This window comes from Plecotus auritus (assembly GCF_963455305.1).
Source record: "Plecotus auritus genome assembly, chromosome: 5".
In the NCBI taxonomy this organism is placed as follows: domain Eukaryota; kingdom Metazoa; phylum Chordata; class Mammalia; order Chiroptera; family Vespertilionidae; genus Plecotus; species Plecotus auritus.
The window spans coordinates 169,705,562-169,731,277 of record NC_137776.1 but is presented as its reverse complement, the minus strand read 5'-3'; the positions used below and the strand labels follow the sequence as shown (position 1 = coordinate 169,731,277).

Sequence of the window (25,716 nt, the reverse complement as noted above, 5' to 3'; positions counted from 1 at the left end):
GGTTGCCAGGAGGGCATGCGAAAAGGTGAAGCTGGGGGTGGGAGTTTTCGGAGGGAGAAACTTGACTCCATGTCACCAATGGGGTTTAGGGAAGAGGGAAGGAGGGGGGTGTCCTTGTTATCTTTGCTGGGAGAGGGTCTCAAGGTCTAGAGTAGAACTGTGAGTGCTGGGGGTGCTGGTCAGTGGAGCCAGCTGGGGAAGGCAGAGAAACTGAGGCAGGGCACTGACACTGCTGGTGGTGGTCACAAGCAGATGGATGGGCTGGCGGTCACCTTGATGAGACTGGCCCTGGACTCTCACTCAGAGAAGGTCTATATTTTTCCATGTTCTCTCATACAGACACCCATTCACTCCTCTACTCAACCAACACTTGCCGCATGTCTTCCATGTGCCACAGCTTGTGCTTGGCCCTGGGGATACAACAGTGACCGAGATGCTTGCAGCTTAAAAAGGGAAAGAGGAGGCAATGTGATCCAGTGTGCTACCTGCTTGGAGCAGGGACAGCCCAGAAAAAGGAGGGGCCCTGGCAGAGGAGGTTTCCCAAGGACACGGAAGTGGAGTGGAAGTTCACCCTCCTGAAGATTAGGAAAACTCCCCGGATGTTGAGGGTATAGGCTTTGGAGCGGAGGGGCAAGGACAGGTGACTCTGTGCTGTGCCCTTCCCCAGGGCTGGGACAAGGGCTGGCCCAGACCTCTTCCCTGGATCCAGCTGCCTGCCGGACCCTGCTGCTGAGATGGACCGAACACAGGTGCACATGTGAACTCCACAAACCCCAGCCTGCTCCCCGTCCCTGGGTCCCTCCCTGGGGTTATCACCAGGACCAGGCCAGAGACCCAGGTGTCCGCCTCAAGCCCTCTCCTCCCCTGAAGCCCCAGGCCCATTGGTCACCCAGCCCAGGTACTTCTCTGCCACTACTTTCCTCCTCTTCCTCTCTCCCACTCCACCCTCTGGGTCTGTCCTGTCCCCGGAGGACCACACTGGCCTCCTGCCTGCGCCTCTCTCTGGCCTCCCCTTTGCTGCCTCCATCTGGAGATTTCCAGGGCTGGTCACAGAGCCTGGCCACAGTGAGGGCTTGATCACTCCAGGCCGGACCTGTTCTCAGACACCATCTGATTTGACCTTTCTTTTGTTCAAATGGGGAACCAGAGGCCTGGAGGCTTGTCCAGGGTCAAATCATGGAAGAGCTGAGGCTTGAGAACTGATATCCTCCTGATTCGCAGCCTAAGTCTGTTTCTCCCAGTGCCAGGGCCACACACGTGTTTGTGGGTGACTTGGCATTAAGGAGTCGGCAGGAGGTACAGGCATGGCAATTGCTGGGCCCAGCGCCCAAAGGAATGAAGGACCTGGGAGTGAAAGAGGGGGCCTCAGTCATGCTCTTCTCTCCTTTCTTCATCACCAGAAAGTTCCCTCCTCTTTGGGTAGCTGGGCTCCCGAATCCTCACCCCAAGGGGGAAGAGGGAACTAGCCAGCCTGCTTGCCTCTTTCCCCAGGCAGTTGTGCTGCTTCCTCCGAAAGAGGCCCCCACAGGAAACAGGGGTGTTGTTGGGCAGCTGCGGGCCCAGAACACACAGGTGAAGGGACTGGATAATCCATCCCTTACACCACCCCACCGTGTGGGTCGTTATCAGGGGCTCTGGATCTGATGTTGGAGGGAAGGCTGCAGCCTGTCCCAGTACCCCAGGGCCCTCCACCTGGCCCGCTCCTTCTCCACTCTGCCCTGGTTTGGTCTTTCTCCCTGGGGCTGCAGGCGTGTGCCTCCGTGGAGCATGGGAGCAGCTTGGGTGGGGATGGAGACAGGGCTTCCCAGCAGCTCTCACTTCTCCACCTGTTGTGGTTCCCACCCCACACCTAGGGATGCCTGGGAGCAAGCACAGGGCCTCTGAGCCCTCCTACCAGGCCTTCCCCACTGCAAGGCCCACAGCACAGCTGGGTGTGCTGGGGAAAGGCAGGGAGAAAACCTGACCAGGAGACCCAGAGTGACCTCGGTGATCGCTGTCCCCTGCTACGATCAGTTTTCCCGGCTACCAGGAGAGCTGGATGCTGGGATTCTGTAAAGTCGGCAGGCAGATGTGAAACTGAGCATCGGCCCTGGCCAGCCCTAGAATATGAGTTAGAGCTTTGAAAACTATGCCTCCTGTTCCAGGAGTGTTTGCGTGTGTGTGCATCATCCTATTGAATCTTAAACAACCCTCTGGGATGGTTCTTATTATCCCCATTTTATAGAGGAGAATGCTGAGGACCAGAGATGGAGAGTGAGTACCTGGGCTAGGGTAACAGCCAGCAAACTCAGGTCTCCTGGACCTGGAGCCTGTGCCCTTCATTTCTGGTGGCAGAGGCGCAGGCAGAGCATGTGGCCTCAGAGGGCAGAGCCCAGACTTTCTTGTGGGATCTGTGTGAGGAGGCCAGGCTGGACCCCTCCTTTCCAGCCCCCTTTCTTCTCTGGGCGGCAGGTGTGCGGGTCAGACCTGCAGCTTCTAGCCTCAGATATTCAGCTGTGCCCCTCAGCCTTGCGTGACCTCCACGGCGCACATGGGCGCTGGGCCTCAGTTTCCTAGCTACCAAATGGACACAATTCTAGCACCACCGGGCTCTGAAAAGCTCAAAGCGCATCAGGTGAAAAATCGCCTTGGTGGCAATCTTGGAATAATTAATAAAATGTCTTGGCTGGGGTCGGAGTAGAGGAAGTAAGTGGGTGGTGGCCGAGGTGACAGCCGGCTGGAGGGGTGGAGCCAAGGGAATGGGTAGGGAGGGGCGGGCCGGGCCGGCCAGAGCTCCCGCGGAATTGAGGCACGCGAGGTTCCGGCAGTTTGTATCTCGCCCCGCTGCACCATGAGCCGTGAGTCCCGCCTTGGTGCCCCAGGAATCCTCTTTGCCTCCCGGTGGAGCCTTGAATGCCAGGCTCAGCCCTTCCCCTCTCTCTCCCTGCAGGATGGAGTCTTTCGTTCTGGTTCCCACTGCTCCTGCTGCTGCTGCCCGCGGGCCCCGGGGAGCCCTCGCCTGGTAGGCGCCCCCCCCCCCCCCCCCCGCCTGTCCCGGCCCCTCTTCCTCCTCTCCGCTCCAGCTGGTCCAGCTTCCCCTTTCGGCTCGTGGCGCCAGGAGGAGGGGGGAAGGGGGCTTAGTCTGTTGATGGGATGGGGCTCTCTGAAGACCCCCGGGGAGTAAGGACTGGGCAGGTGGGGGGCGCTACAGGGTTCGTTTGGGGGAAAAGGGCGGAATCTCGCGCCGGCTTGGGGAGGACTGGCTTTCCTCCAGCCCCTCACCTGTGTGTTCTGGGCCCCCAGCTGCCAGCTGCCCAACAACACCGCTGTTTCCTGCGGGGGTGGGGGGGGGTGGGGGGGCGCTCTTTGGGAGGAAGCAGCGCAACTGCCTGGGGAGAGGCAAGCGGCTGGCTGGTTCCCTTTCTCCAGCCTCTAACTTTCTGGGGATCCATCCGGATTGCCAGCCCCCGTGAGGACCTGGACACACCACTCCTTCTGGGAAGAAGTACATTTACGGAGCTGGGTTCCTCCGTGAGGCTTAGGTCCTCTCCCCTGAGGTCCCTCAGACAGGCGCCACAACTCCCTCAAGCTCACAGTGCTCCTGGGCTCGGGGTTTGACTTCCAGGCTCTTTCCAAGGTCTTTCCACAGATCTGTGCCCCAGAAGACCGTCCCTCCTTTCATCCACCCAAAGAGGCTGAGGAAAGTCAGATCCCGTAAAACCCTACACCCTAGCCACCACCATGCATGCGCAAGGTTCCAGGTGAAGGAATGCAGCTCCTCCCTCATCTTCCCCTCCCCCCACTTACTGCTTCTCTGCACGTGTGTGTGCACGTGTGTGTGTTCACACATGTGCAAGGCGTGGGCATCAATTCCTCCACCCCCCCACTATGAGATCTGTCCCTCTCTGGGTCTCCATTTCCCATTTATAAAATGGGGGTAACAGGATGGGAGCGGGGACTGAGCTTTCTGCTCTGATGCTCCAGGGACTCGGTGCTCAGAGGAGAGAGGAAAAGTATTTATGTGGACTGGGAATCAGACCAGGTTTCCTGGAGGAGAGGGTCTGACTGAGTGGCATTTGGGGAGCCAGGGAGAGGACGGAGGGGGCTCCAGGCAAGAGTTTGGCTAGTTTGTGGGAAGAACTGGAGGAAGAGCCACGTGGCCAGCTCTTTATAGTTGGCAAAGCTGGGCGGTGGGTGCTCACAATGGCCCTGGAGACGTGACAGTCCCAGTCTACAGAAGGGGCTCTGAGGACCAGAGTGGTGCACCTATTTGTCTGAGGCCCCGGAAGCAGAGACGGCTGACCAGGCTGACCAGTGCCCAGTCTTTCAGCTCCTGGATCAGCCCAGGGCTCCATCTGAGGCCCCTTCCGCCCCATGCAGAATCCCCAGGGTGACCAGGCTGGTCTGCCTGGCTTCGCCTGTTCATTGAGGCCCAGTGAGCCATGGTCGGTGCCGTTTTGTTTTTGCCTTTTCTACTTATCTTTATATCATTATATGTTTAAACAGAATGTTTTGTTTTTGTTTTTGTTTTTGTTTTTTTTCATCCCACAAATATTCCTGAAGGTTTGCTTTCTGCTGGTCTTTGGCTGGAGCCTAAGACACAGAACGGGGAGTAGCTCAATGCCAACAGACTGCATCCAAGGGGCTCAGGGGAGGGAACAGTCACCTCTCAAGTGTGAGGAACTGAGGGAGGCTTCTTGGAGGCTGAAATGGGTGACCTGGACCTTGAGGAGGGGCCGAGTGGGGGGAAATACTGTGAGACTTTACTGTGAAACTCTGTGAGGGTCTCTCTGGTGGCGGGGCAGGAGCTGAGCCGTGGGAGGCAGATGGGAGCAGAGGGAGCAGTGGAAGGCCTGGCAGCCAGAGGCCTTTGAGCACCAGGCCTTGGGCATGAGGATAATTGGGGGAGTGGGTTGGATGGATGAGTTGGGGGCAACCAACAAGGAGGCTGCTGCAAGGGTCAAGGAGAGAATGGGTGACGAGCTGGGTGCAGGAGCAGAAGTTTGGGCTGTACTTCCAAGTCTATGAATGAATTGAGGCCCTAGGTGCCTGGGCATCTGGCATGGGAATCCAAAGCCTGTGTTTGCCCCCAGAGGAGCAGCAACAGGCCCACAAGACGAGGGCTGCAGGTGGACCTGGGTCAGGTGTCAGGGAGAACGTTGCTTCTGCCTCTTGTGTGGTAGCAGGTGGAGTCCAGCACAGAGGGGGCAGGCTGTGCCAGGGGATCCTTAATGCTCAAGTTCATGGCCTCCAGCTCCTGGACTTGGCTTAGTGCTCTCTCCTTGGCTAGGAATAGGGCATGGCCTTGGTGTCAGGCAGAGGGCCCTGAGGTCAGCTAACCCTGACATATGAGGTGGGAACCCAGCCTATTCCAAGGCCTCCCTGCTACTCACGCAGGCGCCTGCTATCTGCAGCACCAGCCGGGTCTGTGGGCGGGATGAGGCTTCCTCTCCAGTTGCCCTCCTCCAGCTGTGGGAGCAGCTGTCGGGCCTGGTGTGGTGGTGCCTGCCTCTGGCTGCCACCTTGTACGGGCTGAGCCCGGGTCTGGCTAGTAGGTCCTTTTTTCCCCTCTGTGGCTGCCAAGCCCCTGGAGTTTCTCTAAATATTATTCTTAGGGGATTTCGTTCCAGCCTCTTGCTGCTTGGCGCCTCTGCATCCTGGAGGACTTGGTGTTCCCCGCTGTGTCCAGAGCTCTGATTCCTGGGCTAGGGGACACTTCCATGCCTGAATCCTCAGAAGGTTCTGAATCCAGGCTCTCCTGGACAGCCCTTGTCTGTGGGAATGTGTGCTGTATGGGCCTGCTGACCAAGCCTGCCCCTGGGATGGCCTGAAGACTCAGCGAGGGCAAGTTGCAAGGTTGATGATGGGACTGGGCCAGAGAGAGGAGGGAATCACAAAGGGAGAGGCTGTCTCTACCCAAACCAGAGAAGAAGGGGGAATGTAAAGGGAGGTCTCCTCAGAGCTGGTCTGTTACATCCCCTTCGTGGGATACACAGAAAAATGAGGTCCAGAGGTTGGAAGGGACTTCACTAAGGACACAGAGCCAGTACAGAACATCTGTGTAGCACATCTTTTCCCAGCACCTACTTGGTGCCTGGCCCTGTGCTGGGTGTGGGAACTCAAGGCTCGGTGCCTGCATCTCCCCAGTTCTCTTTCCTGGTGGTTTATTATACAAGGTGTCCTCCACTGAGCCCGGAACGGGGCGGGCGTGAAAGCATGTGGGATTTAAGTTAGACTGAAGGAAGGCCTTTTTAGCTCTGGTTGTGGCAGGGAATGGTGAGCTCTCAGGGGTTCTGATTTCATTCATTTAGGATTTTCAGGTCCACCTCAAAGGAAGGGTGACAACCTACGTCCCCTGGGATCATTCCCAGCCTAGGGATCAAAGTGACTCTCCCTCCCCGTCCCTTCCCCAAATCCAGGCCTGGAAACCTGTAGGAGGAGAAAGGAGGGGAGAGAAAGGGGTTCAAGTCTTGGCTCTGTGACCTTGAAGCAGTGGGGCTTGGGCAAGCTCCTGCCTCCAGAGCCTCGAATTCCTCATCTGTGCCGTGGAGAGGTCTCACAGACCCCTCCCAGGGAGTGCTGAGCGGAGAAACTTGAGGGTGACTACGCAGGCTGTTAGAGGTCAGCTAGAGCCCTGGCTTCCCCAGCAGTGGTCAGGCTCAGCCCTGGGAAAGCAGCTCCCACTTTCCTCTCTGCCCACCCTGAGCCCCAACAGCAGCTGCCGTCCTTGCTGGGGAGAACTTTTCCTACCCTGGGGCAGCTGGTGTTTGTGGAAAGATTGCAGAGGAGGAGGGAGGGAAAGTTGGACAGCCAGCCTTGGGGGAGGAGCTCGGGTTTGGCACAGGCCTCTCCTGGCAGGAGAGGCATTTCTGCTCCTGCCGGGGCAGGACTCTGGGGCTATGCAGGAAGTTTTCAAGCTAGATTCCGAGCCAGTGGCCCAGGGCTGGGAAGATGAGAGGTCTCTTTGGCCGAACTTGAGGTGCCCTGTTTCTTAGCTTCATTTTATTCATTCCACAAACGTTTGTTGAGCTCTGGCCAGCACATCTGGATCCCTTGGGTGGCTGGATCTCTCCAGGACCTGGGTTGAGCTCCAGCTGTGTGCCTGGAGGAGAAAGTTGGGGGCGAGTGTGGGCTTATGGTGGTGCAGAGCAGGCTGACTTGGAGCCTGGGCTGTGGGACAGCGGGAGGAGTTCCGTGTGGATATTCAGGGGAGGCTGACTGCTGGGGGCAAGGTGTGGGCTCAGTCGGGAGGGTCAGGTAGACTTGGAGGGAATTTTCAGGGAGGCGCAGCAGTCTGGTAAAGGAAGAAGAGCTTTCGACTTTGGGACTAAGGGACAGGACCCCATAGAATGAGCTGCAAGGACCTCTTGAGATCCTTTTGAGATCCCTACAGTGGGAGGGACGGGGAGACTGGGCTGCGGACTGGTGTGAGGGCCTTGTGTGTCCAGATTGGGAGCTGGGCAGTGGCGCTCCGGGGCAGGTGAATTAGGCAGGTGAGCGGTGCCCTGAGCGGGAGGGATCAATGAGGAGAGTTCCAGATCCCCGAGCCTCCTTGGCATTTCTGAGCCTGTGGTTGTGGGAGGGGGAGGCTAGGTCCTGCCAGGTCCTTGCCCTGGGTCCTGCCGGCTGCTGGTCCGCCTGTGTCAGCCTGATAAGGCCTTTTGTTCAACCTCCTTTCCTTTCCATTGGCCCCTCCTTCCTACACCCCTGCAGGGGTCACAAAGATGCCATTGTGGGGGTTGTGGGGAGTTGCCAGGGTTTAAGCAAAATTATTTGCATGATTTTTATGATTTGCTTCTTGCTTGCTTGTGTGTGTGTGAGTGTGTGTGAGTGTGTGTGTGAGATGGAAGGGGTTGGTGGTGGTGCTGGGGGCCCCTCTCAGAGGTGGGGGTGAGGAAGACCCTGCTGCCCAGGCCTCATGCTGTGAAGTGAGCAGGGGTCACGGCTTGCCCAGGGTCATGCCCTCTGATCACAGCACCCTGAGATGACTTTCCAGCCTTCCCTTGCCTCTTGACCCCCTATAGTCAGTTTCATAAAGAAGAGAAGTTCCCCATAACGTTGGCTCTGGGCCCAGATAAGGAAGTACTGCATGTTTGCAGAGGGGGGCCTGGCGTTTCCTGCGGGAGGCCGGGGAAGGAGCCCCTACCAGGAGCAGGACCCTGGGTCTGTAGGAGGGCCCTCTCTACCTCGCGCTGAGCCTCGGTTTCCCTTGCTCAGCAGTGAATGAGCACTGAGCGAGCTCTAGGGAGCTCTGACTTTGCTCTTGTAGAATCACGGAGGCAGTGAAGATTGAGCCAGGGGGCTGTGCTCGGCGAGGCCTGTGTTAGACTCAAGGAGGGACTTCCTGATGGGGGTCTCTCCAGGAGGCAGGGGGCTGATGCCAGAGTGCTACTCACACTCTTAAGTAGATTTTTCCAGCCTCCTGTCTCCTGTTCCCTTGGTCCCTGACCTACCTCAAGATCCTAGAGGGCAGACCCACCTCTCCTCTCTGCGCGCCCCCCTACCCCCCCATCAGGAATGGGAGCTGAGACAGCTGAGACTCCCCTCAAACCCATTCTCTCTTCAGGTTTCTGGGAAACCTCTTTCCTTGGGCTTGATCGCTGAGTCTGTGAGGTGGGCTGGAAGTGAAGGGATAGGCAGTTGGCCTGGTATGACTTGCTGGGTGACCCTCATGGGTTTTCCTCTATCTGGCCTCAGTTTCCCCATCTGCAAGTGGACATTAGGATACCTGCTCTTCCTTCCCTTCTGCAAAAATAGAGAGCTGATGGGTGATCTCATCTTCCTAGTGTCCAGGTGGCCAGAGGTTGGGGGCTGGTTTGAGAGAGACCCCCAGCCTTGTCCCTTTCCTCAATGCTGCAAACCCTGCCCTTAGGGCTGGGCACTGACTTGGCAGGAAGTGAATGTTCTAGAGGCATGTGGCTTCAGGGTCTTATCAGTTGTTTCCTAGCCATTGATGCTACAGCCTGGGGCCTGGACTCTTTCCCTGCCCCTCCTCCCACATTGGTGGCAGCAGGGAGGGAGGGGGGACTTCCGCTGGGGACCCTGATGGGGCCACACTGGAGATCAGAACAGGGCACCCTAGAAGCAGCAGGGCTGGGTTTTTTTTTTTTTTTTGCTCATAGCTGTGGGACAAAGAAAGTCCTTAGGGGAGAATATTGAAGTCCAGTGAGTTAGGACAGAACTGCCAATGCCTCTGGCCCCAATGAGAGGTCACCCAAGAGTGGTCTCTGATCTCTGTTTCTCACCCACAGTGAACCCCTGTTGCTACTACCCATGCCAGCACCAGGGCATCTGTGTCCGCTTTGGCCTTGACCGCTACCAGTGTGACTGCACCCGCACGGGCTATTCTGGCCCCAACTGCACCATCCGTGAGCTGGGCCTCCAGCCCCAACTCCTTCTATCTTGGGCCCCTCCTGCTTCCCTAGGCTCATCCTGAGACTCCACTTCCTTCCCTCACCTCTGGCCATGGCCTGTCTCTTTCCTTGCCTGGCTTTGATCTCTGACTCTCCCTGACCTCAGTCTTCACTCCCTGGTCTGGGCTCTGTGGCCAGTCCCCATTGCCCAGCCCCACCCTCACTCCCTGGCCCTGGCCCGTTCTCACACCTGGTTCTGGCTTTGCCATGTATCATCACTCCCATCCTTACCTCCACCCCGGATGTTCTGCCCTGTCCCATCCTGGCCCTGGTTCCCAGTTCCCAGCCCGATCTCCCACACTGGCTACTTCTGGTCCTGCCTGGAGGGCAGGACTGAATGGCTCCCACTGCCCTCGCAGCTGATCTGTGGACCTGGCTCCGGAATTCATTGCGGCCCAGCCCCTCTTTCATCCACTTCCTGCTGACACACGGGCGCTGGTTCTGGGAGTTTGTCAATGCCACCTTCATCCGTGACATGCTCATGCGCCTGGTACTCACAGGTGGGTGGGAGACAAGGTCCCCCTAATCTGGAGGAGCAAGAAATCCTGCCAGTTCTTGGAACTCTTGGCATCTGATAAGGGCAGTGGGTGGGGAGACTCTGAGATGCCAGATAAAACAAGTCCAACCTAAGAGAAAGCTGGGAAGGGGGGGTGGGGGGTATGCCTGGGGCTGGGAACTCCCTTGTCACCATCATCTTTGCCCTTTACAGCACGTTCCAACCTTATTCCCAGCCCCCCCACCTACAACGTAGCACATGACTACATCAGCTGGGAGGCCTTCTTCAACTTGACCTATTATACTCGTGTTCTGCCCTCCGTTCCCCAAGACTGCCCCACACCCATGGGGACCAAAGGTAATGGAGGTGGGGCTAAGGGGCTGGGGATCACAGGAGATGCTCAGTTCTCCTCTCTGGGAAAAAAAGCGATTTCACAGATAGGTGGACCAAGGCAAGACATATGACATATTGAGAAGCAGGGCTCACGACAGGGAAGGGTGGTAGAGGGTCCTGCCTGAGGTCACCAGAGAGTCAGTGGCAAAGTCAGACTAGTGCTTCCGTGTTTCCAGGTTGCCTCTTTGCCTGAACCTTGGCTACTGAATGGGTGGGATCCTGCTGGGATGGGAGTGACTTAAAGTTAAAATGTAGGAGGGAAGTAATAGTGTGCTTTTTAGTTGGTTCTCCACTAATGTAAATAGCTTTACATGCTTCATTAGTGCAGTTTACATATAAGGTCAGACAGTCTTTCCTTAGTTGCCCAAACCCCACTCGGTCTCACTGGCAGGGGTCTTTCTTGACTGTCCAAACACCTGAGAGTTTACCCAGTTCAGAGCCATCATTTCAGCTTCAAGGACAGAGAGGACCAGAGGCATCAGTCTGCCACTGCCATCACTTCAGTTCCCACCACAGGGTGTCGCTGTGGAGCCCTGATACTGGGTTGTGTGCAGGCCCAGGGCTGCGTGCTTCCCTGGTTCAAACAGGCAAATATATAGGTGTCCTTACTTGGGCCTCAAGAGCGCTATGCTGATGGTTTACACTCATGTGTAGCTACTCTTCCCAAAGCACAACCATTCTGCCAGAATAGCTGGGTCTCGCAGAGCTTCTGGAGCCTGCCAACACGTTGCTGGGACTTGTCCAAGTTCCCTTTTGGGGAGTTCCCTTCGGGGTGCTAGCTACCTTTTCCTGCTAGAGGAAGCTAGTCAGCCATTTCCATTCAAAGAGCTAGTCTACGGGTCTTTAACTGTCAACCCTGGGCCTCACATGAGGTGACATGAAAGGATGCCTTTACCAAAACACAAACATTTAATTATTCTTTTCTGTAAATGCATTGGGTACTGACTCATCTGACACTGACATAATTATGGAAGGTCCCTTAACACTTATTCTCACAATGACAGACACCTGCTTCAAGGTGACTGTTGTCTTTACCCCAGACATAGAAAGACTGGCATCGTTTAAAATAGGTTGGCAAACTCCAGTCTGCAGGCCAAACCCGGCCCAATCTCCGTTTTGTAAATAAAGCTTTACTGGAACACAGCCACTCTCATTGAGTATGGTGTATGGCTGGTTTCCTGCTACAATAGTGAAGCTGAGCAGATGGGACAGAGGCCGTATGTTGGCAAAGCCTCACGTATTGGCTATCTTGACTTTTACAGAAAAAGTTCGCTGACCCTTTATTTAAAAGATCTCACCTCACCTGTTCTCTGTCATGCTTACATTACTTCATGCACTTCTCTAACCCGCTGCATAAGAAAGGTTTCCTTTGTCCTATTTTAGAGATGAGGAATTTGAAGCTCAGGGGGATGACATGACTTACCTGTGTTCACAGGGTTTGTGAATGTTATGGCCAGTTTCATACACAGGCTACCCTGCTCCAGGGCTGGGGAGTTCAAGTTCTTTTGTTTCTTTGTTTCTTCTTTCTTCTTCCTTTTCGGTTAACTTTTTCAAAGTTGCAAACATACACAAAAGTTGAGAGGAAAGGAAAATGATCTATGTATTCATCTTCCAGTTTTAAGGCTTGTGCACAATTTGCCAATCTCATTTCATCTATCTTCTTTCACCTTATTTTTTATGGAGTATTTAAAAGCAAATTCCAGATATCCTGCCACTTCACCCAGATATACTTCTAGGGCCTTTTGGTAGAGGAAGTGCAAGGGGCCATCTGGTGGGAGGGAGGTGGTCCTTAGAGGCCGCTCTGGGCTTCCTGCATGGACCAACTTGGTCTGGTGAGTCCTGAGGTCCTGGAGGAGACGCAGGGAGGCGGCAGCGACTGCTCTTTTCCACCTCTCCAACCAGGGAAGCAGCAGCTGCCAGATCCCCAGCTCCTGAGCCGTCGCTTCCTGCTCAGGAAGAAGTTCATACCTGACCCCCAAGGTGCCAACCTCATGTTTGCCTTCTTTGCACAACACTTCACCCACCAGTTCTTCAAAACTGCTGGCAAGATGGGTCCTGGCTTCACCAAGGCCTTGGGCCATGGGGTAAGTACCTAGGAGGGGCTTAGGGCTTCTCTGGGCCTAATTTGGCATGTGCTGTTGTCACTGATGATCTGATTGGGCCCTCTCTCTGTCCTCAGGTAGACCTTGGCCACATTTATGGGGACACTCTGGACCGTCAGTATCAGCTGCGGCTCTTTAAGGATGGGAAACTCAAGTACCAGGTAGCTATGGACATGGGGATGGAGCTTTGGGAAGGGCCTTCCACCAAGGTCTTCCCTGGCAGAGGCTGTTGGGGACGCAGGTGGTGTTCTGAGAGGACCAGCTTCAGGAGCTGGAGGTGTGTGAGAGGAGGAGAGACAATAGACCCTGGAGAAGGTGCCAGGCCCAAGATGCAGACAAGGAACAGAAATGGCCCCTCATGTTTCCTGGGAGATAGAGTTCAGGGCTCGATAGGAGATGGGCATTTTCAGTTCACCTTTGTTCATTTACTTTCCCCACCATATGAATTGGGCACTATGAGGTGCCTGGCACAGGTTAGGGAGCAGTGACCATGATAATTTGGGGCCCTACCCTCCGGGAACTCACAGCCAATCAGAGGCCACAGACATAACACCAGGATGCTCGTTCCACAAAGTCATTTTGTCTGGAAAGTTTTAGCACTGTCCAATAGGAATATGATGTGAACCACAGATGTAATTAAAACTTTTCTAGTGGCCACATTAAAAGAGGTAAAGAGAAACATGAAATTGATCTTAATAATATATTTCATTTAACCCATATATATCCAGAATGTTATTTCAGCATGTAATCAGAACCAAAATTATGAACAAAATATTTCACATTCTTTTTTTAATGCTAGATCTTAGAAATCTGATCTATGTTTGATACTTACAGCACATCTTAATTTGGCTGCCACATTTTCACTGGGGATATCTGATCTGTATTTAGATTTCATAAAATTTAGAGTTGAAATTTACAGTAGATTTATTTGCTCCAGTTGTTTTAAGTGCACTTAAAGATTTTCCAATAGCTGAAATATCCGCTTCAAAATTTAAATAGAAATTAAGTAAAATAAAGAATTCACATTCACATCTTCATTCACACCAGCCACATTTCTAGTGCTCCACAGCTACGCATGAACATCTAAACAAATGAAAACCTAAATAAAAAGTCCAGGGCTGAATCATTAGGGCTAAAAACTGTCCTTGGCACATAGTAGGTCCTCGGTGTATATTTATTGAACGAACGAAGAAACTGCCATATAACCGAGTACACTTGTGATAACTGCCACCAGGGAGAAGTCTTCCCAGGGAATTACACATAAACCAAGAGTTGCATGACGTTTGAGGAGGAGTTCGGGAGGTTAAGAAGGGAAAGGGCCTTCCTGGGTAGCATGTGCCAAGGTGAGGGGGGAGGTGGGGAGCAGCCTGAGTGACTTGAAGGGAGTGGGATGAGGAAGGTGCTCCTGGACACCTGAATGATGGGGATGGGGATGGAGGTGTCTGCGGGGCTGTGTTAAGGACTTCTGATGTTTTTCCCAAGAGCAGAGAGAGAACTTGGAAGGGGTTTAAGCCAGGGTGTGATATGAGATGTGGGTTTTTTTTAAAGGATCGCTCAGGCTACAATGCTGAGAACGGGCTGCTTGGGGGCAGGAGGGAGTAAGGAGCCACTTTGAGAGGAGTCAGGGTGGGTTGGAAGCTGATGGTGGTAACGGGGACAGGGAGAAAGGGACCCATTTTAAGAGAGATTTAGGCAGTGGAATCAACAAGTCTTTTTTTAAAAAATTTCTTTATTGATTATGGTGTTACATATGTGTCCTTATTCCCCCATTACCCCCCTATCCCCCACTCATGCCCTCACCCCCCTGTTGTCTCTGTCCATTGGTTAGGCTTATATGCATGCATACAAGTCCTTTGGTTGATCTCTCCCCCTTACCCCCACCCTCCCCTACCTTCCCTCTGAGGTTTAATGGTCTGATCGATGTTTCTCTGTCTCTGGATCTATTTTTGTTCATCAGTTTATGTTGTTCATTATATTCCATAAATGAGTGAGATCAAGTCTTGATTAGAGGGGGCGGGAGGTACCCTGTGTGATACGAAGCTGTAAGCAGGAGTGGGAGGGAGTCAGATGTGGTAGGTGCAGGCGCCCTGCCCGTCCCCAGGTTGCCAGGTGGCCCCATCCTGCAGATGCTGGGCGGAGAGATGTACCCGCCATCGGTGGAAGAGGCGCCTGTGTTGATGCACTACCCAAAGGGCACTCCGCCCAAGAGCCAGATGGCTGTGGGCCAGGAGGTGTTTGGACTGCTTCCCGGGCTCATGCTTTACGCCACGATCTGGCTGCGCGAACACAACCGCGTGTGTGACCTGCTGAAGGCTGAGCACCCCACCTGGGGAGATGAGCAGCTCTTCCAGACGGCCCGCCTCATCCTTATAGGTGAGGACCCTGAACCAGCCCTGTCCTGGAAGGTCATGTCCTCCGTTCTGAGAAGCAGGGGGTGGCGGGCTTGGGGACACCTATGAGACTTGGAGCAGGCCCATTCCCCTTTGTGAGCCTCAGTTTCCAAATGTGGACATTGGGGATAATGATGATTGTAAGGACTTGTTGAGATGATGAATGAGAAAGCACTCAACACATAGTAGGCCTTCAAAAAATGGCTGTGATGGTTGATATTAACTGGGTGACTCGCAGCCAATTTCATTACCCATCCCAGTGTACTGCACAGAATGACATCCCTAGCACGTGCAGGGCAAACCCCAGCTCTCTGGCCTTCAGAAATCCTCATGTTTCCTGCCCTGCGTGTGTCTGCCTTCCTGGAGTTTGGTAGCTTCTAGATGACTCAGGGACAGGATATTTTTGTGTCTCCTAAGGGGGCGAGTCTGCAGCCTAAAATGTCAGAGGGCTTCCTGCCTGGGAGCTTGGCCTCTGACACCCCATCCAGATTTTATTTACTCTGAGTCACCAGTAAGCCCCTTCCCCCACCTCTGGGCACCCCTGGGGAGGGCTGGTCCCAATTATAGTTCCTGATTCACTGGAGCCTGGAAAAGCCGGGCAACAGGAATAGATACAGACTAAAGAAGAAGGGCTGGTTCTGAAGTTACAGCATTGCAGAAACCTTGACCAGAGAGGGCAAGTCTGTGACTGGAGGCTGCCCAGCATCTCACTGGTGATAAAGCTGTGACCAAAGGTGATGAAGCCGTATATCCAGTGCTTCGTTTAACACTCCCCAACTGCCTATGCACCAGATATGATTACTTTTCTTGTGAAAATTAAGATTCAGAGAGGTCAAGTGAATTCTCCAAGAACACTCAGCAGAAGACTTGAACCAGGTCTGGCTGCCACCAAGGTTTATGCTATTCCCACCACTTCACAGGGGCAGCTCGTTCCCGAGTGGGGAGGGGATGCAAGCCTTAGTCTGTTTTTTTGTGAATGTGCGAGTATGGGGAGGGCATTCTCCCCGCACACCTACACTTGGGTGGGCCTTCGTGTATTGACACTCCCTGTGATGCCAGGCCCCGTGCCAAGCAGTTTAGATGCTTTTATTCCCTACTCCCTCCAACAACCCTATGACCATTATTGTACTGATATTATTATAATACACATTTCACAGACAAGGAAAGTCAAGTTCAGAGTGATTAGATAACTGGGCCCAAGCACAAGTGGCTAGAAGGAGGCCAGGATTTGGACCCAGGTCAGCTGATTGCAAATCCAGTGGGTCCGGATCAATTTGCTAAAAGCCCATTTGTCTAATGGCTGATTGGGCAAAATACCTGTTTCTTTTAATATCTAGGTGACCAGTTTTCATTTTGTTATGGGATGTTCAATTTGTTTCTCCCCTGGCTCTTTGCTTTGTAGCTGGTTTCTGAGGGAGCAGAGGAAAATCTATGCATAAGAATTCTGATATATAAGAACATGTAAGAAATATATTTAGGACTAGATTCACCTTCTGTCTTCAGTGTCACTCTCTTGCTGCTGCAGCTGCTTTTAGGGGGGTTTCTTCCAACTCCCCTACCCCCCTTACACACACTCCGAGAGCCCTCACTAAGTTGGCCTCCACTTTCCCATCTTTTGTGGCCTCTCCAACTTCTTTTTTTTTCTTTTATTTTTATTGATTTCAGAGAGAAAGGGAGAGAGAGATAGAAACATCAATGAGGAGAGAGAATCACTGGTCGGCTGCCTCCTGCACGCCCCCTACTGGGGATCGAGCCTTTAACCTGGGCATGTGCCCTGACTGGGAATCGAACCCAGGACCACTTGGTCCATGGGATGACGCTCAATCCACTGAGCCACCACAGCCAGGCTTCAACTTCTTTTAATGGGCTGTGGGAGGGTGGTCACCCAGGGTTCACAGAACCGGTTCTCAAACACTTTCTTTGCATGTCCTGGTTAGCTGGGCCATAACCTCCCTTTGGAATGTAGGAGCTGCCCGAGACATAAAGTTCCATTTTCACACCCGCTCCCCAAAAGACAAGTGTCTGTAGCCAAATAAAGCAAAACAACAACAGCAATAAAGAAGCACAAAGCAAGCCCTGTTTATGAACTGGCCTGCTGCTTCCCAAGCGGGGCTATATCCTGTGCTCTGCTGACTCTGCTCCCAGGGGAGACCATCAAGATTGTCATCGAGGAGTACGTGCAGCAGCTGAGCGGCTACTTCCTACAGCTCAAGTTTGACCCAGAGCTGCTGTTCAGCTCCCAGTTCCAGTACCAGAATCGCATCGCTTTGGAGTTCAACCATCTCTACCACTGGCACCCGCTCATGCCCGACTCCTTCACGGTGGGCTCCCAGGACTACAGCTACGAGCAGTTCCTGTTCAACACCTCCATACTGGTGAACCATGGGGTGGAGGCCCTGGTGGATGCCTTCTCTCGCCAGAGCGCTGGCCGGGTAAGCTTTGGAGGAGCCTTGGTGAGGGTGGGTGGGCTCTGGGATCCAGCAGACCTGGATCCAAATCCCAGTTTTCTTTTCTGCAGAATGAGGACAGTGCCACTCCTGCAGAGTGGATGTGAGCATGCCTTCATTCATTCTCTTGTCCTTTTGTCAGTTTGGCGATGCCAGGCATTGCCCCAGCTGCTGGGGACACAGTGTGGTTCTTGGGTCCTTGTCCTTTTGGTGCTCATATTTTAGAAAGGAACAGTAGTCGTATGACAGCTGACATCATTTGTGCACTATTGCATGTTAGACCCTGTACCAAATGCTTCTCTGATGTGAATTTTAAAAGAAGAGCAAGTTAGAAACCACAGTCCACAAAACTGCACAAAGCCCACAGTGTGTTGGGACCTCAGAGAGGGGGTTCTGAGCCAGACTTGGGGACTGTGGACGAGGAAGTGTTGTTTGAGCAGAGATTGGCTGCACAGGGAGTGCCCAGGGAATGGCAGGGATGATTGCATTCCAGATGGAGGGGACAGCATGGCAAAGGCCCCGAGATCAGAGGGCATGGCAATTTAAGGACCAGGAGGACATTCAGGGTATGGTCATATATGTGAAGGTGCCTGCACCTACTAGGTCTTTATTACATCATAGGCCTCTGTTATGGGTTGAATGTCCTCCCCACCAATTTACATGTTGAAAGTCCTACTCCACAATATCTCTGTCCCAATCCCCAGTGACTGTATTTGGAGATAGGGTCTTTAAAGGGGAACTTAAGGTTAAATTGGGGTCATTGGGTGGGCCCTGGTCTGACTGGTGTTCTGATAAGAAGAGATTAGGATATAGACATGCACAGAGGGAAGACATAGAGAGAAGAAGGCCATCTATGAGCCTCAGAATGAAACCAACCCTGCTGACACCTTGATCTTGGACTTGTAGCCTCCAGAATTGTGAGGAAATAAGTTTCTGTTGTTTAGGCTACCCAGTTGGTGGTACTTTGTTATGGCTTCCCTAGCAAATGAATACAGCCCTTTGCCCTGAATTCCTAACCAACCCCCTCCTCAATCTCCTTGTGCCCACACTTGGAAGCTCCAAGGTCCTTCATCTTAGCTCCCCTCATCTCCTGTTTGTCTCTAATCCTTGTCCCTAAGCCCCATCATGAAGTTGTGGCACCATATGGATTTAGGTTTCCTCCTGGCAATTTGACTGAAATTAGCATATGCTGCCATCAGTGGGCAGCTGCTGGCTGCTTTATGGCCTCTCTTCGGAGACAATAGCTTTGGTGTGTGGCTGCATGATTTCTGAAGAAACTTTAAGGCATGACCATGATAATGCATGTGAAAGCCCTGTTGTTTTCTGGCACAAGGCAGAAGGGCAATGGAAGTGTGTTGACTCCCAGGATATTAAAGAGAGTGTGAGAAGTGATAAAACAGGGCTTCCCCTGATAATCACCACACATGGCTACCATCTTGGGGTTAGCATGTGACCAACACGGTGATAACTGCTTTGCATGCTTTATCTGGCTTATTTCACAACCATATCAGGTGCATGCTCTTACCTTCCCCATTTTTGCATAGGAGGAAATTGAGACTTGGCTTCAGTAACTTGCCCAAGGTCCCTGTGTTAGTTTCCTGTAGCCACAAAAGGACCACAAACTAGGTGGCTTTAAACAGCAGAAATTTATCCTTTACTAGTTCAGGAGGCTAGAAGTCCAAAATCAAGGTGTCAGCTGAGCCATGCTCTCTCTGAAGATTCCAAGGGAGAACCTATTTCATGCCTTTCTCTCTGCTCCTGGCAGTTTCCAGCAATTCTTGGTGTTCTTTGGTTTGTAGAAACATCATTTCATCGTGGTATTCTCCCTGTGTCTCTGGTTTTTCTTTTTATCAGGACATCAGATGTTGGATTAGGGCCCACCCCACTAGAGTATGACCTATAATTACATCTATTTCCAAATAAGGTCACATTCATCTTCTGGGGGTTAGGACTTCAACATATCTTTTTTGAGGGGCACACAATTCAACCACAACAGCCCCACAGTTTGTAAATGGTCAAGCTGAGATCGCCACCAGTCTCTGCTAGCTTTGCTCCAACTTGTATGATTTAACCCAAATATGTGTTTCCTCATTCCCATTCAATTATACTTGTTCTACCCAAACAGAACCTTCCTTAATAGGATGTTGGTGTTTCCCACCTAAATTGAAATGGTTAGGGAATGGTGTGGCTGGTGAGTTACTACAGTGGTCCTCCTGGCTCATTCCACAGTTTGAGATGGGGAAGATGGGTAGCTTATCCCTATTGTAGACTCCCAGGGCGTCCCTGAGAAAGCATGGCAGTGGCAGACCTAGCATCAGGCTTCTGGCACTGTGAGGGCTAGGTTGAGCCATACTCTCTGTCCCAGCTCAGGAAGGATTCCTGACCTGAAGGTCTTTTCCAGGGCAATGTGGCCAGGCACTCAGACCATGGCTGTATTTATCTCTTGGCAGATTGGTGGGGGTAGGAACATAGACCACCACATCCTGCACGTGGCCGTGGAAGTCATCAAGGAAGCTCGAGAGCTGCGGCTGCAGCCTTTCAATGAGTACCGCAAGAGGTTTGGCATGAAGCCCTACACCTCTTTCCAGGAGTTCACAGGTGAGAAGCTGCTTCCTGGATACGGTCCATGTCCTCAATGAACTTGCACTGAAGTGTGGGAGACATTGAGGAAGCAGAATGGGCCAATACCTGTGGCCAGGACTGTGACTGGGATTACAGGGGTTTGGGATGGCAAATACTCTTCTAGAGGAGAGAAGGTAGCTTTTGAGCTGGGTTTGAAGGATAAATAGGGATATTCTGGGTAAAGAATAGAGGGAACAGCATTCTAGGTAAAGGAACAGAGAGTAAAAAAGCACAGAGGTCATAAAAAACAAGTCTACTATGGAGAATAGTTGTAGTTAAAAAAAGGAGACATATGTACTACTATTTGTAATACTTCAAACAATTAAAAAAAAACCAAAAAACAAACAAACAAACAAACAAAAAAAAGAGAGAATAGTTGTAGTTGTGGCTGGACAAGGAGCTTATGTGGGAGTAGGGTAGAGGTAGTGATAGGAGGTTGGGGCCAAATTGTATAGAATCTTGGATTTTATGCTAAAGATTTTTGGTTTTATTCTGTCTAATTGAACTTAAATACCCATTTATGGACCAGCTACCTAAGAATCACTTATAAAACTGATTAAAAATACTGAACTCTAGATATCTATTCCAGATATTCTGATTCAGTAGGCCTGGATGGTGCCCAAGACTGTGCGTGTGTGTGCGTGTGTGTGTGTGTGTGTTATTGTTATTGCTGATCCCCATCTGTTGAGCAGCCAAGTTTGGAAACCTTTGTCACAGACAATGGGAAGCCACTGAAGGGTTTTGACAAGAGTGTAACATGATCTACCTGTAGCTGTGTACTAGTGCCTTATGGGAGGGTGGATTTGAGGAAACAGGTAGGAAAGTTCGATGTCTGTCTCCTGTGACAGTCCATAGAGGCAGAAATAGCTCTATCGCTCAATCTCTGTGTGAGGTTGGACTAGTTACATTACGTCTCTGAACTCTAGTAGAATGCAGGCTCTTACACTAGGATAAGGCCTTAAAACCTGCCTGTGAAGGAAACAAGATGGGTAGCTTCTCCCTATTGTAATGAGCAGGTAATTAGGGCACAGAGAAGTGAGATGAGTTGTTCAAGGTCACGTGCTGTTTGGTGGTAGAACCTTGACTCCATTAGTAGCAAATTCCTTCCCTAGATGCAGTCCTGGAGAAGGGTCAGTCAGCCATTTGTCATTCTAGAATACTGAATTCCTGGTTAACCATCCAGAATGTTAGAAGTGGTTCTCATTGGCATGCCTGAAAACTGGGTTCCTGTTCGACAACCTAGAATGGCAGATTTTAGGGCATGTGCTCAATTGCTCAAGCTGTTTTTCTGAAGTCCCTTATTTTCCCAAGAGAAAGGTGGACCTAGAAGGTTTCCTCCCCAGATTAATCACAGTGACTCTGAATCCAGCTTCTTCCCCTTGTAGGAGAAAAGGAGATGGCAGCTGAATTGGAGGAGCTATATGGAGACATTGATGCCTTGGAGTTCTACCCAGGACTGCTTCTTGAGAAGTGCCATCCAAACTCCATCTTTGGGGAGAGTATGATAGAAATTGGGGCTCCCTTTTCCCTCAAGGGCCTCTTAGGGAATGCCATCTGTTCTCCCGAGTACTGGAAGTCAAGCACGTTTGGTGGTGAGATGGGCTTCAACATTGTTAAGACGGCCACACTGAAGAAGCTGGTTTGCCTCAACACCAAGACTTGTCCCTATGTTTCCTTCCACGTACCTGACCTTCTCCAGGATAATGAGCCTGGTGTGGAGCGGCCATCCACAGAGCTCTAAGGGCAGCAGCATTCTGGAGGACAGGGCTTTTTGCTTGCCTTTCCAGAGTGCTGAGGCCAAGGTGAATAGTCTTAAACATTGGGTTTCTAGATTGGCATCGAGAATATCGGAGTTGAAATGTAGAAATTTGTGTCTTTCACCTGTTATGTGGAATGTTGTGGTCTTGTTCGTCATTCTAGAATACTGAATTCCTGGTTAACCATCAGAATGTTAGAAGTGGTTCTCATTGGCATGCCTGAAAACTGGGTTCCTGGTTGATAACCTAGAATGCCAGATTTATGGTTGATTTGGAATATAGGCATTCTAAAATTCAGAGTTCCTAATGAAATAATACAGAAAGTTAGAGGGTTCTTATTTTGCATTCTAGACTTCTGATTGGTGATTCAAAATGTTGTTGATCTGGTTGCTGATCCAAAATAGTGGTTGGTATGTCAGATCAGTCTTGGTCTCAATGTCTAGAACGTTGATTTTCCTGTTCTGGGAGACATCTATAGGGCAGGAGAATCTAATGTCAACAAGAATGCATTGCCTGAATCTGTGCCTGTACGGAGGGGGCAAAGAGGTGGGTGCTCTTTTGGGGACTCCAACTTAGACTCTGGTCTGAGGATATAGAAAGAACAGGTGGGCTTTTTCCAGGCCACTGGTCAGAAGCCACCAGAGCTCTGTATCCATCCAGGTCTTGACTCATGGCAGCTGTTCCTCATGAAGTGAATAAAATTCTTTTTCCAATTGCCTGTTATGCATCTCTTTTGATCCCATCCCCAAAAGCAGAGGCAACACTGAAATGACCTTTCTCCTAGCCACTAGCCATATGTTCTCGAGGTTGCAGCATGGGACTTACCCCGGGGATCGCTGGGGCACGTCACTGCCTAGATCTCCCACCATCCATGCTTCATTTACCCCATGAGTTAGGCATCACCTCCTCCAGGCTGTTCTCCTAAAACACTCAACTCCCCAGCTCCCACTGTCTGATGAAAACAGTCTCCTCCCTTACAGAGTGTACAACAGAGATGAAGGGCAGCTGGGGAGGAGAGTGCTTACAGTTGTACACACTAATCCTCATGAAGAAGATGGTATAAAAATCCCCATTTCAAAACTGAGGAAACTGGGACTCAGGGTGGTCACGTGACATGCCCCCACAGGGGCCAGAGCCAGGTTGGGACAGCCATCCAGCTTCTTCTTGCTCCCTGTGTTTGACTCAGTTCCAGGCTTAATCTCATCTGTCTGGTTCAGGGTTAAAGGCAGAAGGTGGGGTGCAGCCTCTCAATTACTTGCATGCTATTTGTTCGATCACAAATATTTATTTTCTTAACTGCTTACTACATGCCAGTTATTGTTACAGGCTACTGAGTGATGAAGACAGACAAGACTTCTGCTGGCATGGAGCTCACATGCCAGTGGAGGTAGAGCAGATGATAAATAAGTGTGATTTCCCTTCAAACTCAATCTGCTCTGCCCTCCACTGCTTGGCCCCTGAGCACATATATTATTTTCACAGCCACATAGACCCCCTTAGCCAGAAAAGAGAAAAGAGGTCAGAAGAATAAAGTAAAAGGTTGAGAAAGGTCCTTCATACTCTATTCTTTGGGCTTTAGGGGTCCTGGAGGAGATCAATGACCCAGAAACAATGGGAGAAATGGGGTCCAAGCTGAGGATCCCTGGGGCTGGGCCTCCTGCCCTATGGTCCAGAAAGCCTTTGTTTTTCTTTTGTTGGCTGGAGCTGCCTCCATTCCCCTGGCCCTGTTGAATGCAGAGAATGCAGTCCTTCCCTGCTCCCACAGTTGCTCTGCTCTGGAAGGATCCCTTAGGTGCTGAAAAGTGGGCATGAAGTGCTTGTGTATCATCTTACTTGCCCATATCTATTTCCCCTTTTCTGCTAATACCCCTACTTTGCCTGAGAACCCACCCCTCTTGTTACTTTCAGTTTTGGAGACTCCCAAAGGGTGGGCCTCTGAATCAGTCCTGGCCAATCGAACACCCTCTCCTGCTACACTGGCCTTCAGTGGAGGGAGTTGCATGGGGATTAAGATGATGGACTCTGACTCATCCCCTGTCAGAAAAGCCTGTCCATTCATTCCTGCTCCCAAGATCACCAGAGAAGCCTGGATTCCTGACCTCAAGACTTCAGCTTTTCCTTCCATCCTCCAAGCTGCTCTTTGAATCCCTCTTTCACTGAGATGGGTCAGAGTTGGAGTCTGTTCCTTGCAACCCAACCTTAATGGCTGCTGACTTGGACAGCCATACCTTAGGCATAGGTGATAGAGAACTATGATGGCTCCGGGTGGAATTTTCATCAGTGGAGACACAATCAGGCCAGTGTTTTAGAAAGCTGGACGACACAGCAGAGCAGGAAGAACTGGAGGCAGGCAGAACGGTGAGGAGGCTGTGGCCGAGGTCCAGCAGCAAGGGCCAGGTGAAGGGCTGGGAGATGGGATGGATTTCAGCAACAGTCTTTTCTTAAACGCAGCTGCCTAGATTGAATGGACTTCATTTTGTATGGACAATTGTGTATGAATTTTTTGCAAGTGGAAACTTAGGTCAAATGCACCAGGAAGGCTTCTTCAGCGTGAAAGATCTTAATGCTTGTAATATCAATGCCCATTCCTGGAATTTAGATTTGGTGGTGTGATGATTAGCATTGTTTCATCTTGGCTGGGCTACAGTTATTTAATCAAAACCTAATCTAGTTGTGGCTATGAATGTATTTTTCAGACATGCATGAATAACATCTATAATCAGTTGACTTTAAGAAAAGGAGATTATCATTTATAACATGGGTCAGGCTTATCTAATAAGCTGAAAAACCCTAAAGAACAAAAACTGAAGCCTTCAGAGAAGAAATTCTGCTTCAAGACTACAGCACCAACTCCTACCTGAGTGTTCAGCCTGCCGACCTACCCTATGGATTTCAGACTTGCCAACCCTGACAATCAAGTGAGCCAATCCTAAAAATAAAGTCACATATGCATATGCACACACACACACACACACACACACACACACACACACACGTATCCTATTGGTTCTGTTTCTCTGGAGAAGGTTGGCTGACACAGTACATCGTGACTCATTTAAGGATGACAGCACAAACAACAGAACATCCCCTGGCCCATTTAAGCAGGAAGGAATTATTATAAGACTAGAGGCCCAATGCACAAAGATTCATGCAAGAATGGGCCTTCCTTACCCTGGCTGCCGGTGCCACCTTTTCGCTCCGGCCCGGAGCTGCCTTTCCAACTTTCCATGCTGCCCAGAGGCCCAGAGCGGCTGTGGTGGTGCGGAATGCCTGCCCCCACCACTCGGCAGCTGCATATGCAAATTAACCCACCACCTTTGTTGGGTTAATTTGCATACTCACTACTGATTGGCTGGTGGGCATTGTGAAGGTATGGTCAATTAGCATGTTACTCTTTTATTAGTGTAGATGTTGTGTAGCTCCTGGAAACACTGGCAGGACCAGAGGATTAGGCTCAGAGACTTCATGCCCAGGAACAACAGCTACTGCTCCATGCAAGATGCCTCCGCTGCTGCCACTGCATGCAGGCCTCTCAGATGGCACCTCCACTGCCCAAACCCTGCTCTTCCTGTCCCTGAAAGCTGGCTGCTTCTATAGCCACCCTGGCTAGAAAATGGTTCTGCATGGCGCCTGCTTCCCCATTTTTCTCTACTTGGAATGGAAGTCATTTCTATTTTGCATCTGATTGGTAGAGCCTAGCTCATATGCCTGCACTCCAGCTCCAAGAGAGGTGAGGAAGGGAGTTTTCTGGCTTGCACCTTAGAGAAATTCTCCACATGTGGGAAGGATGTTCATGGGGGCTGGGAAACATGGGTTGTCTAATTCAGCAGATCTGGGTTTTTAGTTCTGTTTTGCTTCTGTGGGCCTGTGCCCTAGAACCGCAAAGAACACCACTACAGTGGCATCACAGTTAACCTGGCAACAGCTCAAAATAATTGTAAGCAAAGAACTTGAGAAGTTAAATTGTGGAAGTACAGAATAGCAGTGATGCCAGGACTGTAGTCCACTCTGTAGACACACAGACCACTCTGCTAACAATGTTTGAGGGGAAAAAGTGTCAAAATGTTAGGCATTGTTACAACCCACTTTTCTACTTACACATGCTTTTCTATAAAAA

At 51.4% G+C, this 25,716-nt stretch overlaps 1 protein-coding gene across 1 annotated transcript; it reads left to right on the top strand.

Annotated features, from left to right (window-relative positions):
* The first annotated feature begins 2,750 nt into the window (after nt 1-2,750).
* PTGS1 (prostaglandin-endoperoxide synthase 1) lies at nt 2,751-22,317 on the top strand. Its single transcript, XM_080667895.1, has 11 exons — nt 2,751-2,837; nt 2,930-3,001; nt 9,231-9,347; nt 9,752-9,892; nt 10,102-10,245; nt 12,184-12,365; nt 12,461-12,544; nt 14,510-14,756; nt 16,919-17,205; nt 19,671-19,818; nt 21,228-22,317. The coding sequence occupies exons 1-11, from the start codon at nt 2,831-2,833 to the stop codon at nt 21,581-21,583; spliced, it is 1,785 nt and encodes a 594-aa protein (XP_080524021.1). The 5' UTR covers nt 2,751-2,830; the 3' UTR covers nt 21,584-22,317.
* Nucleotides 22,318-25,716: the final 3,399 nt, after the last annotated feature.

What these genes read in the sequence shown, in the direction of transcription:
- PTGS1 (XM_080667895.1), top strand. An exon ending in TGGCCCCAACTGCACCATCC is followed by an intron (nt 9,348 to 9,751) that starts GTGAGCTGGGCC and finishes CTGCCCTCGCAG; the next exon opens with CTGATCTGTGGACCTGGCTC. An exon ending in CTCGCCAGAGCGCTGGCCGG is followed by an intron (nt 17,206 to 19,670) that starts GTAAGCTTTGGA and finishes ATCTCTTGGCAG; the next exon opens with ATTGGTGGGGGTAGGAACAT.